This window comes from Sturnira hondurensis, unplaced genomic scaffold (genome assembly GCF_014824575.4).
Source record: "Sturnira hondurensis isolate 20B ecotype Veracruz unplaced genomic scaffold, ASM1482457v3 Scaffold0022215, whole genome shotgun sequence".
In the NCBI taxonomy this organism is placed as follows: domain Eukaryota; kingdom Metazoa; phylum Chordata; class Mammalia; order Chiroptera; family Phyllostomidae; genus Sturnira; species Sturnira hondurensis.
In genome coordinates, this window is record NW_028094846.1 from 8,576,962 (window position 1) to 8,596,155 (window position 19,194).

At 43.5% G+C, this 19,194-nt stretch overlaps 1 protein-coding gene across 7 annotated transcripts in view; it reads left to right on the plus strand.

Moving 5' to 3' along the window:
- RASAL2 (RAS protein activator like 2) overlaps nucleotides 1–19,194 on the plus strand; it is a 274,200-nt gene that overhangs the window by 154,642 nt on the left and 100,364 nt on the right. The window contains exon 1 of one of the 7 annotated variants that reach the window (XM_037035074.1): nucleotides 17,326–17,462. The exons of the other annotated variants lie outside the window; for them this stretch is intronic. Coding sequence (XP_036890969.1) covers nucleotides 17,450–17,462 — 13 coding nt within the window. The 5' untranslated portion in view covers nucleotides 17,326–17,449. Of the gene's footprint in view, nucleotides 1–17,325; nucleotides 17,463–19,194 lie in introns of those variants that run through there. 7 annotated transcript variants of the gene reach the window in all.

Below are 19,194 nucleotides of genomic sequence, written 5' to 3' on the forward strand. Positions count from 1 at the left end.
TGAATAACACACGAGCAGACAACCTAAACATCCACCCATGGGAAGTTATTTAAATAAATCATGTTACGTCTTTGTAATGGGCTACTGTGTACCTATCAGAAAAGAAAGTAGCTCCACGTGTAGTCATGGGAAGCAGTGTCCAGGCTACACTACAAAGGGGGTGGAGAAAGTGGGTGCAGAAATACGTATGGGTCTTATCCCGTGACTTCTGCAAGACATACCACGTGGGTATCCGTGTTTGGGCAGCACTAGAACTCGGCAGAGGAAGCCTTCAGCAGTGACAGCTTCCAAGGAGAAACCAGAGACCTGGTGCGTCAGAGAGGGAGGGAGACGAATGTTTCATTGTATGATACTCTGACCTTTCAGTTTTCAATCAAGTGAATGAGTTAGTATTCTTAATAATAGTGGCAATGACACTAATAAGTATAATAAGGAAGGAGAGAGACAGAGAAGCAGAAACCTGCCTGAATTGAAGCTACATTTCAGCTCTCCCCGACGTGTCTCAAAAACAGGGAACCAATGAGCTGAGATCCGAGGGAATTAACTGGAAAGTGTCTGTTACATTAATGCTAACCCGTGGCTTTCCCACCGCTAAAATACACTGCTTCAAAAATTAGCCGAGTTTCTTCTCACTCTCTAGTCACTGGTTTCTAGCAGGATATTAAGTTGGCCATTAAAACAGCTTAGTTTTTTATTTCTCTGCAGCAGAGAAATTGAATCGGACCAAACAGAACTTGTTGACATTTTTATGTTGGGTAATTTTAATCGGATACATTGTAAAAGTAGCTTCTATTGGATTTTTCAGGGATGTTAAAAGGATGCGCTCTTCTCCCTGACTCTTGTTAAATAAAACTTAGCCACAGTCATGCTGGGGAACAAGTTTTCTGTGGCTCGTAAATGCTGTGCCCGTGACAGTGTGTCACGGAACCAGCGGTACAACAGAGGAGGTGTTACTGTTCCTCATTGTGCTCCGACAGGTTTGAACGAACCCAGGGAATAAAAGGGAGGCGTGCATTACATCGACGTTTTAGGAAGCATCCCGTCTCTGTCTGTCATGACTTGACTTGTTTGGGTTTTGGGGGTTTTGTTTTCATTTTTACTTGCACAGTTTGGCAAAGTCCTTTTTTCCAAAGTGCAGGCATAGTTCACCATTCTGTTACGCAACAGGAGTAGGAACCCGGGGGCGGGGTGTTTATAAAGCATCTTGAGATTTATTGCTGGGGCTTGGTCTAGGCCCTGGGCAGCCCCACAGCCTTGTCCAAGAGGAAGAATACATGATTTCCATAAAATGAGCTAAAAGGTGCTGACTTTAGGTATGCGTCCTCCCTCCTTCCTTCCCCGTCTCCCTGCTGTTCGGGACTGGCCGAACTTATACCACAGCCTTTTTACTTTATGTGTCAGACACAAGGATTTATGACTCAGGTTGGTGGGCCATCGAGTTGTGTTCGCATCCAGAACAGACTGGAGCTGCCCCCTGGGAGGAAACGTGTTTGCTGTGACTCTGGGCACCCCCCACCTGCCCTCTGACCTCTGCAGTGTCCCTGCTTAGGAAGGGAAGCTGCTGTGCTCACCCGGTCATCTCCATTGCTTTCTTTTCTCTGAAATCACAAACTAGTTTTATTTCCTTCAGAAACTTGCACGGCAACTTTGTTTCTCATTTTAATTGGTTTTTAATATAGGACAACGGGAAATTACCATCTGCTTCACTGTCTTCTTTCTGCTCACAGACCTTATTTTGTCCGAGTTTGGAGTGTTCCTTCCAACACTAGAGAGCAGAGTGACAGAAAGAATTCAAGGTAGAAAAGAGTGAACATTGCAGGAATGCATAGGATATGAGGAAATAAAAGACTGAATTAGAAAGAGAATGGCTAATAAAGATTATCATTTTAGCTCAGGTTATTTTTTCCACTTAAAGACCACTTAGATTTTTTTCCTCTTGCTTTAGTCAGGGTAGTGACATCTAAAGAATCAAAAACTTATTCAAACAAATCTTCTGTAATTAATTTTTAAAAGTGGAAATTGTACAGAAGTATGTAGATGTATATATGAGGAGCCAGGTAGGCCAGTGAGGGAGCCAGTGAGATAATACATGAGTGAGAGTAAGCGGTGAGAGAGAAATACATTTAAAAGCAGAATACCGTTGGGTATGCACATAACAATTAGGTAAAGTAGCTTTGCAGTAGCCACAAGAAGCCAGACTGTCCCCACATGGCAGACGAGGCTCCCCAAATGGCAGATGAGGCTCCCCAAATGGTAGACGAGGCTTCCCAAAAGAGACTGCGTGTGGAATAGCCGTTGGGAGAGAATCTAGCCTCTTCTAGTACTGACACCAGAGATAACAGCACAGGATTACAGGCAAAAGATGAGCTTTCATAACTAAATGTCACTTTAACTAGCAAATTGGAGTGATACTTATGATCTTTCCCAAGCCTTAGTAGTGACTTTAGCACCTCCGTTGTATTTGTGCCCAAATGATACATCCGGGTGCCGCACTCGTCTTGGTTCGGGACACTCGGTACAACAGGACACTGTGGACGGGGCGCTCACCCTGAGTTCGTTTCCCACGGTTCTGAAGGCTGCGGTCCAAGACTTGGTGCCTGCCGAGGGCCCTCTGCCTGGCTGCACACCGCCTCCCACCACGACTCGGGAGCCCCCGGGGGCCTCTTGGTAAGGGTGCTGATCCCAGTCACGAGGGAACCACCCTCTTGACCTGATCACTGTATTTTGCCCTGTATAATCGGCACTTTTGTGCCCAAATTTTTGAGGGAAAGATAAGGGCGCGCATTTTACATGGCTGTTACTAATTCCATATCTATGTAAATATTTTTAATTCTTTTACTTATGCTTTTGTATTAAAAGTGTAACTCCAGAAAATAACAACGCTATCCACGTGCAAAATAAAACCCTAGAATGCGATCATCGGTTTTGTTGCTAAATATAAATAAATAAATAAATAAATAAATAATTTCGTTTAAAAATTAAAATGAAAGATTTTTTTCCCTGGAAGTTTGGGTCAAAAACCATGGGTGCACAGCACACACGGCAAAATATGGTGAATTCTAACGGCCCCACCTCAAGGGTTATGACGGCTGTCACATCCAGGGCTAGGGTTTCAGTGCATGGATGTCGGGGGGACACCAACGTTTTGTCCATCACAGTGCTGTTGTCACGTTTAATTGACATGGCAATTTAAAGAGAAGCTCATCTTGTGGAATCTCATGCCCGTGTGAAAGGCTGGTTTATGCGTCTTCCACACTAGAAACGGCGAACCACGGACCAGACAAAGCTGCGTTGCATCAGTCCTATCGGAGTGAGAGTGGATTAGAAACTTCATTTGCAGAAATGTACCTGCCTCTGTTCTTTGTTGATTGTTGAGATTCATGAATGGGTTTTCAGAAGAAATGTTATTAGACTCCAAGAAGTCATCCTTTAGAATATAGTTGCTTTTCAGAATCATTGGGTACTATTTCTGCTTTATTGTTAATAATGCCATGCTATTTCAGAAGTGCTGATTGTGCCAAAAATTTACGCCTCAGAAAAAATACCTAATACAATTCTATTTTCCTCACTATAACCCTCTTTTTCTCCATTTTCCTTATTTTGCCATCTTTCCTGTGGATTGTGGTCACATATTTTTGGTGATGGTTCTTTCTGTTTAGGGACAATCAAAAGCATACCATTATCTCTGTAGTATAACTAAGATGCTATCATGTAAGTGTTGTAAGGACCTAATGTTTCGTCTCTATTTTGAATTAAGTAAAAACCAAACTCTTAAAATTCTAGTGTTTTTATATGTCTAAGTTTAGTTGCTGTTATTAAGAGCCTCTCAAATAGCTTTTTAAAGGCACACTATATTCTAGTATCCATTTAAATGAGAAGGAGCATTCTTAGGGCTAGAAAATATTTTTAAATTAGAAACTAGATATCAGAAAATACTGAGATACCATGAAGACTGTCATTCATAACAGCATAGTCTGTTGCCAAATCTGAAGGTGCGCCCAACAGGAAGACAGCCCTGCTGAAGCTTGTAGCTGGAAAGAGTGTAGCACATTCAATAAGGGCACAAAACCCAACAAGAAGGACAAAATACGTGCCTGGTGCCGTTGATTGATGCTGACCTCTAAAAAAGGTATGTCCCTTCCTGATGTCCAGAACATGGGAACATGACCTGATTTGGGAAAAGGGTCTTTGCAGAAGTAATTAAATTAAGGATCTCAAGAGGGGGCCACCCTGGATTATCTGGATGGTTGCAAATCCAGCGCCAAGTGTCCGTGTAAGAGGCAGAGGAGGAAGGACGTGGACACAGAGGAGGAGGCCTTGCGGAGCAGAAGCGAAGACCCGAGCTGTGCAGACACACGGTGCAGACACACGCCGGGGATGCCCGAAGCTCGCAGAGGCTGGGAGAAGCAGGGAAGGGTTCCCCCGCAGCCTTCGGGGGAAGTGCACTTGGCCCACACCTTAATTTGGGGCTTCTGGCCTCCAGAAAACCAGGAGAGAGAGTGTCTGTTGTTTTGAAGCCACTTGCTTTGTCATAGTTTGCTGCAGCATCCCCAGGAAACTGATACACTTGGTGGTTTTTTTCCGATACATTCAACACATTCCTAAATAATCAGTACACTGCACCAACTATCCCGGCAGCGGCCCTGTGAAACAGCCGCAGGCGTTAGCCTCATTTGTAGATAGAATGCTGATGCCAAGTGAGTGGCGGAACCGGAATTCGAACCCAGATCTGTACGGCTTCACGTCCACTTTATGATGGGCTTCCCCATCCCTTGGCCCACGTGGCCATCACTGATGGGCGGCTCCTGCTGTAAGAATGACCTAAAACCAGGACAGGCAGCTGTGAGACCTCCTGCCCCTTCCTTCCTCGCCCCGACCCAGTTTCGTTCCCGATTCCAAGTGCTGCAGGGTGACGGCTGAGCAGATTACCTCGCTCTGTGCAGTCAGTCCTGCCACTCGTCCAGTATGCACGTTTTAAATCCCTGTGACGCGCCACACACTGCTGGGGCCTGTGTGGACAGAGCGTTCGCAGTGCTGTGGGCAGCAGCCCAGACTGGAGCGCCTACCTCCGTGGAGCTTGTGTTCTGGGAGGAGTGGGCTGACAAAAAGAAACTTTGCAGTGTGTCAGGTAGTGTGACCTGCGCCGTAGAGAACGGTGAGGGGAGGTAAAGGAGCTAGAGCCGATGTGGGTGGAGAAGGGGGCAAAGGAGTGTTATTTTATATGAGACGATAAGGGAAAGTCACACTAGGTAAGGGTCGTTTCGTGACGGCCTGAAAGAAAATGTCCGATCACGGCAGGTTATGAGTTGCCAGTTTAGAGGGGTCTCTTACGTGCTCATCATAGTGAGTAAAGACAGACCCACTTTGAGGAACGTCACTGGGCAATTTCCGAACATCTGTGATGAGGAGAGCCTGCTGAGACTTTTCAAGGATTTAAAGCAGAATAGAACGTTTTCCATACAGGATTTGAAGGAGAGGGACTTCCAGTACAACTGGAAGCCAAGACCACGGAGCAGTCACCCCAGAGTTCCACGTGGACGTGATTGCTAAACTGAACTTGCACTGAGAGCCACCGTACCTGTCCAGCACACGGAGGGTAAATTGGGACGGCCAGGGAGACGTCAGAGGGAATCCCCAGATCACCGTCAAGGGAAGTCCCAGAATGCCAGCCACTAGCTGGCTGAGAGCAGCCAGTCCAAACCGGGTCAAGAGGACAGAGGACTTCAGGGCCTTCCCAATTTAATCTCCGCGTTTCTAGATAATAATACCTTTCTACCCCTGGGTTTTATTTAGGAATGTTGAGGTAGATATTGTCAGTCCCAAAAGAAAAGGCTAAAAATTAAAAGAGGAATGCCTTTAGTGGGGTGGGTGATGGGTTGGATTTTAAGTCTGGTTGATTTTTGTCCACAATGTACGTGTATCACTTTGATAATGGAATGTGTGTTTAAGAAAACAGCCTTCTGAGTGTGTAAAATGAGCAAGGTAGTTACTACAAGGTTGTGAAAATAAGATACGAGAACTAAGCTCCCCAGCAGAGTTGTGGCACATCGTAGCTGCTCATTGAACATTAGTTTCCTTTTCTCCGCCAGTTTTGCAGAAATGTGAATGTGCGAAAAGATTAGCTTGGGTTCCAACTAGTCAGTGTATGAACATTTAAAAAAAACCCTCTAATTTTTCATCAGGGTGCTGTAATTTCAGACTTTAAGTACTAATTATGCATAATTTAATAGATTATGACAAACATTCTCATGAGGCCAGATTTTTGGCAAAAACAACTCCTTATGTTTAAAAAAAAGTCAGAGATAGTGAAAATGGTATCAGAAAGGAAGTGCACACCAAAAAATTAATTTGATGAAATTCAACACCTTTTCCTTCCATGACTTTGGATGTACTTCTTGCTGTCACTAAAACATGACAGTTTATCTCCAGCAACATTTAGATCAGCATTTATTAAACATTCAATAAATCTTGGTGGATTAAATTGCCATAAGTTACCAGAGTCCTTTGTGGTTGGAGAAGCATGAATGTTGTCGAACGCCAAAATGCAGCCCTAGTCCATCACACACCCGCTTTGTGACAGCGTGATCACCAGGTGGCTAGGAAGCCCTGCACCCGTCTTTTCTCAGAATTGTTTGATGGGGTAAGTTGAGAAGATCGGGCAAATCCTAGCCCACAGGAGGAACATACCTGATGTGTTATTTTGTTTTAACATTGCTGCTTAGAATGTATACCCAAGATTCTGCAAGCCACTGTCCTTCGTACCTACTGAGAAATTATTTCACAAAAGCATTTTGTTTGCACTCTCCTTGGGTAATTCCTAATGTCAACATCATCTTTTCAAGGCATCTGTCATCATAGTCCAGGGTATGTAGTGTCTTACTTGGCATATTCTCTGTGGATGGAATGGAAGCCTGAATGGTTCTCTTGGTAAGAGCAATACTTCTGACAAAGTGGCGGACTTTCTCACAAGATGCAGTAGGGTGTACTCTGGACCACGTTACTAGTATGCTCACCAACGTGTTGAAAGAGTCCCTTGGGCCCTGGTTGGGTGGTTCCATTGGTTGGAACGTTTTCCTGTACACCAAAAGATTGCAGGTTCGATTCCCAGTGCTGAAGCCAACCAATCAATGTCTGTCTGTCTGTCCGTCTCCCTTCCTCCTCCATCCTCTCTCTCTAAAATCAACAAACATACCCTGGGGTAAGGATTTATTTTTTAAAAGTGTGTCCTGGTAAAAAGGATTAAACATTTCTAAAAAGGGAAGAAAAAGAAAAAGATGTCAGAGAATTTGAGGTGATAATAGTTTGTGAGTCCTGGTAAATGGAGAATCATAAAGATATTTCTAGCAAAGATGTAAGCTTCTTGAGGGAGAGAAGACCATGTCAAGTCAGGGCTGAGATCCAGAAATTGTTCTCATTTTCTCCTGCCTGCCCCCTCCTTTTTTAACAGTGCCCCCTTCCCCCAAACCCACAGAGCACTATTTGTATTTCATTTTATGCAACAAATGCTTCTGTGGTGCTTTGTGCCAGGTACTGTTCTAAGCACTTTGCAAATATTTATTCTCTTAATCCTGTGAGCTAGATACTATTATTATCCCTGTTCGTTTGTTTTTAAATATTTAATGAAACCGAGGCAATGCTTCTCTCCCAGACCATGCCAGAGGTAAATCGCACAGCTGGTCTTTGAACTTGGCCCTGCACCCCCCACGCTGCCCTTGCACTTGCTACTATGACCTCAGAGTGCTGAGTGGCAGAGACAGACCTCTGGACTCTTGGGTCCCCATACCCTTACGAAAATTAATGCATTAGCAAGGTTGTCTGGTATTTAATGTTTAAAAAAGTGTAGTCATCTCTTTGAAAAATATTGTGTAAAAAGAATAGTGGATAAGCTTTTTTGTTGCTGTTGGCAGTCATAGGGAAACCGTGACAGATGAAATTCTGTTCACTGAAGACGCAGTTTCAGGCATCAGAGAACTTTTTTTACAAGGAACATGTTTGGCACTTAATAGCACTCGATCAATATTGAGTGTGAATAAACATTTTTTATCATTTTCAATTCAACATGTTATTTTTAATTTTATGGTCTGTGCGTGGGTGTGATGTAACAGGGCGTCCAGCCCACGGATCTCCTGCAGCCCGGGATGGCTACGAACGCGGCCCAACACGAAATCGCAAATGTACTTAAAACCTTTTCTTTGTTCATCAGTTTTTATTAATTAAAAAAATTAATAAAAATTTTATTAATTAGTTTGTGGGGCCCAGTGAGGCCCAGAGACGCCAAAAGGTCAGACACCTCTGAAGTTGTACAACTGAAAATGCACATCACATAAGTTTTAGGAAATTTTTAATGTTTTGTGGGTGACAGTTGTAATTATGCAGCAACTGATGGTACAAGATAAAAGATAATAGTCAGATTTTACAAATTCATGCCTAAACATCTCCAAGGACAAAACCACGTTATTAAAATCAGTGTTGTGGCTTGATTTTCTCTGGTCGATGAGGTGCAAAGCATTGCATTCACTCCCCGGCGGGGAGCGGGGTGGAGGGGCGCCTTCCACTCCCACACCCAGATCGCCCTGTTCTTGTTCCTCTGCACACACCGCCCCCAGCCACCAGGGACCATTTCCTTAGTGGATTTACTCAGCTCTTTTCCCTCTCATTTTTGTCACCCATGAGAGATCAATCAAATATTAGATAGACGTCCTTGAAGTATAGCTATTTTTCACTTATTTTTTTCTATGAATGTGACATTATAAGATTAGCATGTTAAATGTATTATTTAGTTTAAATCAGTTCAAATAGCCAAGCCATATGCTGATTTTACTGTATGCTGGACAGGTTGGCCTGTTGATAGTAACCTCCACGGAAAGTATGGTAAAGGATCCTGTACAGCTACATAATCGTAAGTCTTGAATATGCTCAAAATGAAATTCTTTTTTTATTGGAATTACATCACTTATCACTGAAACACATCTCTTCTACAGGATTTTCAAGTTTTTCACTGGTAGTAATATTTTTTGTCCTTAACTTCAGCAGTAAAACATTTCGATGTTGTGTTCGTTGCTAAGAGAAAAGATGTTATCCCCTGTGATGAGCAGGAAGATGTGGCTTGTTTTCAAAGCAAACAGCGAGTCCGTTCCCGGGTGCAGCACCTGTGTTGCTCACCTTTGTGGTGTTTTCTTCTCAGGTTCCCCGTTTTGGAATCGACCGTGTGCCTTGTTCCGTAGCTCTGTGCCTTGTTTACCAGGCTTTTGCCTTTTCTGGGAGAATATCTAATTCATTTCTTATGACATGGAACTTTTTTGTTGTTAACTGTAATAATTTTTTTTACTGTACATGCTGAAATTTAGAAGGAAGTCTTTACCTCTTGAAACTTATTTTTCATATTTAATGATGTCTTCTAGAACTAAAAATGATGATTTATAGAGTTGTTTTTTTCATATGCACATGTTTTAAACTCGGCTTTAACAGATTGGAAGATCATTTATCTCAACTTTTAAAAAAAGAAAGAGCCCTGGCTGGTGTAGCTCAGTGGATTGAGCGCGGTCCTGCGAACCAGAGGATCGCGGTTCGATTCCCAGCCAGGGCACATGCCTGGGTTGCAGGCTGGTTCCCTGCAGGCCAACTCCCAGCAGGGGACACATGAAAGGCAACCATACATTGATATTTCTCTCCCTCTCTCCTTCCTCTCTGAAGATAAATAAATAAAATCTTTAAAAATAAAAATAATTTTAAAAAAAGAAAGAAAAATCTCGTGTCATACATAGGAGCTTTCAAAAATAACCCTTCTCAAAAAGTAGGGAAATGTGCTTTGAAATGTAACATTGTAAATGAAAATATAATAAGACTAACATTGAAAAATAGGGCAGGATCACCCTCTTGGAGCCTCAAATATAATTGAAAAGGTGTCGTATTTTTATGGTTCGGCAGTAATAGGTACCACAGATTAAATTTCCCCTTAAGAATTTAAATTTTCCTGTGGGAAATGGATTTTCTATTTTAAAAAAATCAGGAACATCATTTTAAATGTTTAACTAAGGGATAATATTCTTACAGAAAAATGCTGCAGAATATTTACATACCAAAGACTGAATATACATTTGTAATGCTTTCTATCTCTATATAAAAGACAAGGTCTGATTTAACTTCCTTGGCCTATTTAACATTGAGTGGGTTAAACATGGAAAGGAAAAACAGTAGCCGCAGAGCTGAGCAGGCAAGACGCCCCTGGTGCTTGTTCACATGGGACCTCTTCCTCCGGACGCAGTGTGGGGCCGAGCACAGCTCCCTTCCCCTTCCCTTGCTCACTCTCTCCTACACAGGAAAAGAAAAAGGATGAACTCACCCTGGCTGGTGTAGCTCAGTGGGTGGAGTGAGGGCCTTCGAACCAAAGAATCGTGGTTCGGGTCCCAGTCAGGGCACATGCCTGGGTTGTGGGCCAGTTCCCAGCAGGGGACGCACGAGAGGCAACCATACATTGATATTTCTCTCCTTCTCTCCTTCCCTTCCCCTCTAAAGACAAATTAATTAATTAATTAATTAATTAATAAAATCTTTAAAAAGGAAAAAGGATGAACTCCCTCTCTCTGGACCTCCCATATCCTGGGGCCTGGATGTTAAGAAAACGTTTGCACATTATCACTCCAAATGATCATTTTCAGAAGTTGCCTGTCTCAGATTCTGGAAACACAGCCACCCCCACTTGCTGAAATAAACGAAAGAGCACAAGTGGAATGTCCTTTTGAAACCTCAGTTTGTTGTAAACTCAGTCTGGTGTCCTAACAGATAGCGTGGTTCATGACATCTGGCTTCACATACATGGGAGACAAGGGCCCGGCTGCTGATGGACTGACCTGGAGCAAATATGCAGGCTCTTTTATAAAATGAATGATATTATAGAAAATTTGGGAGGAGCGAAAGCCGTGAGGAGGAAAAGTAATAACCCCCAAATGGCACTTAAATATAAGTTTGGCATAGTTGGGTTTCATACACCGTGGTGGTTAAGAGAAAGCCCTCTAGGGTCAGCTGAGATGGGACCTTGGGCAAGCTACTAGTTCAAAGCCACCTGTGTCTCCATGTCCTCGTCTGTGAGTGGGCAAAGTAATAGCATTTACTTCTTAGCATGTCTGTTTTAGAACTCCGTGCTCTAGGACACCCCTGTTAGGGCTCTCTAACGTTTAAAACATACTTCGTGACTAGTCTCTTGGAGTGTATGGGATTTTAGCCTGCTTCAGTTCATTATAAGGAAGTAATGGGAACCAAGCAAGGTGAACTTCACTGCAGTGTGCAGTGGTATTGCTAATTGTGCAGTGCGCGTGTATGATGTTGTGTATCAGTGGTTTGGCAGCGACGGCTGTACCATAACATCTGTGTTTTCCTAAGTAGGTTTCATGGAAACAGTGTCTCACAGTTGCAAACTAAGGCAAAGACATTCATCTACTCATGGACACTTGAGCTGCTTCCAAATCTTGGCAATTGTAAATAACACTGCTGTGAACACAGGGGTGCATATGTTCTTCGGAATTGATGTTTAGGTTTCTTTGGCTCAATTTCCAGAAGTGGAATCTCTGGGTCATAAGGCAGTTCCGTTTTCAAATTTTTTTGAGTTGACTCCATACTCTTTTTCACTGTGGCTGTCCCAGTCTGCATTCCCACCAGCAGAGCCAAAGGGTTCCCCTTTCTGCACGTCCTCGCCAATAGTTGTTTGTCGACTTATTGATGATGGCCATTCTGACAGGTGTGAGATGATATCTCATTGTGGTTTTAACGTGCGTTTCTCTAATGATTAGTGATGTTGAGCACAGTGGAATACGACTCGGCCGTAAAAAAGAAGGAAACCTTACCTTTGGCAACAGCATCAGTGGGCCTGGAGAATATCGTGCTCAGTGAAATCAGCCAGTCAGGGGAAAGACACGTACTGTATGATTTCACTCACATGTGGAATCTAAGGAACAGAATAAAGTAACTGGCAAAATAGAGACAGGCTCGTAGAGAACAGACTGGCATCTCTGGGGTGGGGTAAGGAGTGAAGGGATGCAGAAAAAAATTTTAAAAAGAACAAACTCATGGACATAGATAACAGTGTGGCGATTGAGAGGGGAGGTGGGAGTGTGGAGGTGGAAGAGGGTATGGGGGGATTGCTGGTAATAGAAAAAATACAATAAATTTTTTAAAAATTAAAAAAAAACTAGGGCAAAAACAAATGGCTAACAACTCATGTTGGCAAAGGTAGACAGGTAACTAATAGTCCCTTAGTTGTGATACAAAAATAGATTAATAGGAAATCAACACGCCTAACAAATATTTGTGCGTGTGTGTGCGTGTGTGTGAGGCCACGGATGAAAGTGAGTGCTTGAGGGCTTTATTAGAATACCATCAGCTCTCTTTTTACATGGGGAGAGCCGGGGTCACAGGCACATCCTTAGCTGTATGAGCACATTCATAGATATTACCCACAAATATACAACCCTGCCCCAAAATGCTTTTAGCTGCTTTTGATGTTTATTAATGAGTTTTTCATACAAATAAAAGTGTTGCATTTGCTCCTGTGGTGTGTTCTCACTCGTACGGTGGAATAAAGCTAGAAAAAGATTTGCCTTCATTTTTCCACTTAAGTTTTCCTCATTTTTCTTTGAAATATGGTCCTATTCATAGGAGAGCCCGAGAAGTAAGAGAGGTGGCAGGCTTTTTCTTTTGCCTGCCCCCTGTCATGCGTCCTCCCTGCTGGTTGCCATTTCAGGTAAAGAAATGCCACCCACTCAGCGGGCTGGGAGAACAAGGTAAAGCTAATGCGTGGCCATCATGATTGTCACTTTTGGCTTGTGCCTTTTCTAAACCCTGTGACTAACGGATTTCCTAATCTTTCTCATGTCTTTTTGTCAGAAGAGAAGTGCGTATGTGTATATGGGTATGTTTTGTGGTCCCATTATATACAAATAAAATTAGGTAAAAATCAGAATTTCAGAGGCATTTCCGAAGAAGTGAGTGGCTTTGGTATTTGTCATTGCGGTCATGCACAATGAGTTCCTTTTGTGAGATGAACTCGGTGAAGATTGCAGTGGGCAGACCCCAGTGTGGGAGTGGCGATCTGGTTCATGGGCGAGGCTTAAAAGAAACTGGTTTACAGTAGGAAACAGCTGTGTTTCTGGTCATCTGTTCAAAAGGAAGGCGCACGTACAGAGTCCATTGTGACCCTCAGCCTGACCACTACTGAGAAGTTTTCTGTTCGGAAGAGGAGCAGATAGGTATTAACAGGGTTTTTACTTATTGGTTTGGTAAGAAATAAAACGGATGTGCAAGTAATTTCTTATTAAATGCAGTTACCATATTTTTGTGTCCTTTGATTTTCAGAAAATCATGCATTTAAGGTTTTAGAGTTTCTTAATGGCTCTCACCTTGATTTCTATCTCTGTCTTAAAGTCAAAATTCCTAACGCAATTACTTTTGTAAGGGGTAGGGAGCAACCATGATGTCTGTATTCTTCAGAATTCACAAAATAGACTATTTTTGATTGATTCACGACTAGAAAAATATATTATCCTAGCTTTTTAGAAACAAAACCATTTTTTGTTGACACTAAATTTGGAAACCCACACAGACCCCTCAGGAGCCCACCGCCGCCTGTTTATAATCCACTTGCTTATTCAACCAATATTTATTAAGCACTTAACGTACTTCACACCGGTGCCACAGCCGTGAACGAGGCAGGTCCAGTCCCTGCCACCACGGAGCTCCCAGGCACCAGGATGAGAAGCAGAGAGACATCAGTAGATGAGTAAGTCACAAATGCTGTAACTCCCAAGAAGGACAAGAACAGGGCGAGGGCGTGTTGGTAGAAGATAGGCGGACCATAGTTTGACCAATGATCACGCGCTGAAATTGACTTTCTTGTTTTTGTTTGGTTTAGAGCATCATGGAATTCCAGAATTGGAGGAGGCCTTTCAAATGATCTAGTCCAACCCTTTAATTACTGTTTGAGCCTTTCTTAGTATTCATTTCATCATTGCCGATGTTTCGCTGCTTTTGACTTACAAAAACGACATTTTCATGTCATTATCCTGATGCCATCATGTATTAAGTACAGTGTTGGACCATGACTGCAGGAAGTTGCGATCCAATTTATCAGTCTCGAAACTCCTCAGACTCTCCAAAGCTGTTCCTCAACCAGTGAGGGGTTTTCCACGTGGGCAGGGGCTTCAGCTCCTTTCTGATGCGAACGCGTGGCCACAGTACGAATCATTTACTCCAACTCGCCCAGCTTCTTAGGGAACTCCCGAGTGTTGGAGGAGATAAAGACCTCACCAGCCTCTTCCTTCTCTGACTCAGAAGCTGAGTTCCCCTGGCCGTGGTGGCTGGGCACGGACGTGGCTGCGGGCTTTCGGACAGTGACAGGCACTCTGAGAGGCCACGTCAGCGGGTCAGGACCCCACCCACGTCCCGTAGTCCTAACTGGGTAAATGATCATATGACTGTCTTCCCTTGGCTTGTCATTCTTGGCTTCAGTTAGCTTCTTAAAACCATGCCCGCCTGAGATCAATTCCTTTGTGTCCTTATTTCACTCTGCTAGGCTCTGGCATCAGAGAATGGATATACATGGTTCGCTGTCCTGCAGTTACTCCGAAGTACTTCTAAGTCTGAATACTTAGAAATAGCTGGATAAATGAAATACGTTCTTTCGCTCATCTGTCATTCATCTTTCATGTGTTAAGTACGAGCTGATGCCAGGCATCGTTCTAAGTTCCGGGGATAAGCTGAAAAGAGACAAAGGCCCTGTCTCCCCTACCTGCCCCGCCCCCCCAAATCTGCCCCACAGCTGGGTGGTGAGAAGGACATTAAACATCAGTACGTACTGTGTTAGCTGTGATGAGGGCTATGAGGAAAAGAGAGTATGGGGCGGGGTGGGGGGAAGTACAGAGGAGAACTCTGGGTAGGAAGTAAGCTAAATTGCACCAAAAAAATAATTTAAATTTGGGTGTAAAAGAGTAAATAAGAGTATGACAGGCAGACCAGGCAAGAAAGGGACTTCGGTCAGAGAAGCAGCCGTACCGCAGCTGGAAGACATAAAACAAGCCTGGAAGGGAATTGCCAGTAGTAATGCCTGCTCGTCAAAAAGACTTTGTACAGCCCTGGCCGGGTAGCTCAGTGGGTTAGAGGCTCATCCCCATACACCAAGGTTGTGGGTTTGATCCCCGGTTAGAGCACGTATTAGAAGCAACCAATGAATGCATAAATAAGTGGAACTGCAAATTCTACCCTCCTTTCTCAAATAATAAACTTTTAAAATATATCTAGAAATGAATAAAGTTGATTAATTGCTTGATGATTAATAAATTAAGTATGGTCGATGTTAATATGTAAATAAAATTATTAATTTATTAATAAATTATAGTTTATTATTATTTGAAGTGTTGAATAGTGAAATAACATCCCATTTAGATTTAAGAAAGTCTCATTAGTGATCCGAATGTGAAATCACTGGGCTTCTTTAGGTTTATTTAAGAATATTCTTAAGTATATTTAAGTATTGATATTTTAAAAATAGAAGCTCACACCTGGGAAAATTACGGATATGAGCTTTTTCTGTCACTTGGGAAAGAACGCTGTCACTCAGTTTTCTCCCCAGAACACCGGCGCTATTCAGGAGCGCAGCGGGAGAGCATGGTGTGTCCCTCCAGCATCCCGCCTGCCCAAATGGGGAGAGTTGGGAGTCGCTGCCCCGCCAGCGGGCAGCCGCTGCGGAAGGCTCTCTCTCCAGGGGCCCTGCTTGCCTGTCACTGAGCTGCAGTCTCTCTCGTCACTTAGACTCACTGTTCCTAGTCCTGCCTCTTGGAACAAGTTACAGAAATCATGACCTGTTTCTTAGAATTATTCTGAGGAATAGCAAGTAAACAGAGTTTCGGTGTGCTTTGTGCTACTCTAAGGTCAGTTACAGATGGCGGTTACTGATCAGGCATTGTGCTGGCTTGGTGAGAAGACGGGAAGGTTGCTGGTGCTGTGTCTGCGTGGGGCAGGGCGGAAATCTGCGGTCTGTCGGTCCTCGTGGTCGGGCCCCGAGTCCGTTCCTTTCCACACAGCTTTCATCTGTGCCTTCCCGTCCCCGTGCTTCGTGCTAGAGTAGCGAGTGGGTTTCATCTGAAGCAGGAGTAGGAACCCAAAGTAAAGGCAGAGCAACATGTCACGGTAGAGCATTTTGATTCTTGAAGGAAGATGAAACTAGATGACAAAATACACATTATGACTTCAATTGTAGGACACTTTAAATTACTGAGACTTGGAAAGGGGAAGGGGAGGGGAGGGGAGGTGGGCACCAAGGGATATACATACATTCACACATCTATACTCACATGTAGGAGGCACGCACATATGTCCACATAGGTATGTATGTCTGGATAGTGTGTGAAATGTGTTGCATGTCACACACATATACGTGCGTATATACAAAGATGGAATGCGTGTGTTCCATCGGCTGATTGTTGAATGGCAGCTAGCAGCGCCATGCTGTGCTGTCCTCGGAGATGCAGACAGAGAGTTCCAGCTGGTCGGCCCCGACCTGCTGACCTCAGCAGCCGAGCGGCTGCATGGCGTTGGGTCATCCTGCCGATAATGAAGGTGATGTCACAGACCCGCCTGCTTTTTTTTGGAGTGAAGGGAGAAGAAAAATCCTAGAAATATGTTTGATTTTGAAACAAATTAAAATGATGACTGAGAATAGCAATATTATCTATAATTTCTTTACATCCACATGAGTTCATTAGAGCTACTCAGTTTATAAAATTAATTTTTGATTATTCTTTCTCTTTAAAATGATGTTCTAGCTTAGACCTGAATGAACACTTTTGGGGAAATAAACACTTTTTCTTCTAAATTTAAAATAGCCCCTGTGTGATGAGCAAGGGGATGTACTGAATCTGAGACGGCAGTGTGATGCCGGCACCCTCGGTCTGTACTTCAGCTGTGAGATATCTACCTGGTTCTTGTACTTTGAAAAGTTTATATCTTAATTCAGCATGATAACATTCAAAAATAAGAATTTCTGAAATTTGCTTTATGTTTCTATCTCTAAAACAGGACAGATTTTGGAATAGATTGCTTTAAAAAAAAAAAGATGCACTCACCCACCCTACTGTCCCTTGGGACAGAAAAAAAAAGAGTTACCTAGCTCGGCTACACACGCAGCTCCTGAAGCAGACCGCCTGCGCTCAGGGCTGGGAGAGCGGCGCAGTGAGCACTATTGTTTAGTGCTCTCTAGCAAAAGAAGTGGGAGGGAGAAAAAAAAAGGGTTGAGCTTGACTGGCGTTGGCTCTGGCTTTTCTGCATTCCAAACTGTCTGAGGCACAGAGCGAGAGAGCAAAGGAGACAGAGCGAGCGCGGCCGGCACGGGGCACACAGTGGAGTGAGTTTCTGACTGGCACGCCGGGAAGACCATGGTAGCAACACCCCGAAAGTTCCCAGAATGCAGACTCCAGGTAAGAATTCCTCCGGTCCTGCCAGGATTGGAAAGAAAAGTTTGTGTATATTTAAAGAGAATGCAGCTTTTTAAAAAATTACACAAATGTAGTGACTGTTTACCTTTGCGATTATTGGCTTTTAAGAAATGGGGTTGTTCTCATTGCTGTGAGGTCACATGAGCAGAGTGTGGAGGCTGTCAGCGTCCAGCCCAAAATCCAGCGCAAGCAACAGCCGTCTGAGACCCTCGGCCAGTGACGAGGGTGGTGATCACAGCAAGATGTCAACACGGCAGTGTTTGCTTGTTCTTTTAATCATTCGAAGTGGATTCTTATTCTGGCTACTCCCCAACATTCTCTATGAGGGATTAAGACACCTGGGAGTGGCTAGATCTCATTTCTGAGGGAGACAAACTATACTGACCATCAGTAAGATTCTAACAGCCTTGATTAAATCTTAGTAGCACAGCATCCATCTGTGTCATTTCCAAGTTCAACAGGTTGGATCCATAAACAACAATGAGAGCATTCAAAAGAGAACCTCGCCTGTTCTTTCTGCCTAAGTCAGGCTTCTGGTGTGCTCTGCCAACAGATGACGCGTTATCTCATTGGCTCATTGAAAGTTAAACCTGAAAGGGACTTCAGAGGTCATCCGCGGTCCCGTCTCCCCGTTTTCAATGCGAACATTGAGGTCTGAAGGGATTTAATCTCGCTCAAGATCACAGAGTTGGGGACAGAATTAAAATGAAGATTCAGATCTCCTGATTTTCAGAGTCCTGTTTCAGTCACGGCATTAGCTACATTTAAGTCTCAGTTTTCATCTGTACTGTATCTTCAGGCCTCAGGTATCACAAATTATTGCCTAAATAGACCAAAGGCGCTCTGCGCCCAGACTGGAATCTGTGGAGAGGAAATATGGGGGGACGAACGTCACAAAGGCGTATTGACTTTATGCTCTTTGTCAAAACCAAAAATATGTAATAACATATTTACGGAAGAAAAAATGGCTTTCAGTTAAGGAAAGTGACTATAGTTAATATGCAGCTTTTATATAAATGATTACATAGCTGTGATATTTGGAATATCCGTATATGAAATTAAAACTCTTTCCAATCGATTTCAATGTATTTTAAAGACTTTGGGATTTTACTAACTTATACAGAAAGGAATTTTCTGTATAAGTTAGTAAAGTTTTTCCTAGATGCTAATATCCATTTTTGTAACTTGTCTCTGTTCACTGAAAGCCAAGTGCCATCCCATATTCACTGCCTTTTCTGTTTATTTATTTATTTTTAATGTAAGCTAACCTTTAAAAATTATCCCAACTGTTTGGACCAGTTGCTTCCTTCTGCAAAGCCTGGCTCTGTCTCTCTCCGTTTGTAAACACCCTCTGTTTCTGCACCTCCTGAATTACGTGCTAGCGGGCAAGGGAAGTGGAGGATCTTGAGCGTCACAACAGTGAACATCTGCTTCCTACATTTTCCTTTCGCTCCTGAAAAGGGTGGCTGCCTTTACCATTTTTCTGGAGACCGTGGTGGGGTTGAGAGAGGCCCCGCTATTCTAGTGAGCTAAATGGTACCGATCGCCGCTGTCAGAGGGGCTGTCCGGGCTCTTCTCAGCTCCTGGGAACAAGCGAGCTTGGCTTGGCTGTAAGCACTGCGAGGTCCTGTTGTTGTTTGGTGTGAAAGCTTGACCTGCTCGTTCCCGCTGTCGCCTGGGTCTGTGTGAATGCCGTTGTGGTTTGCAGGGCTGC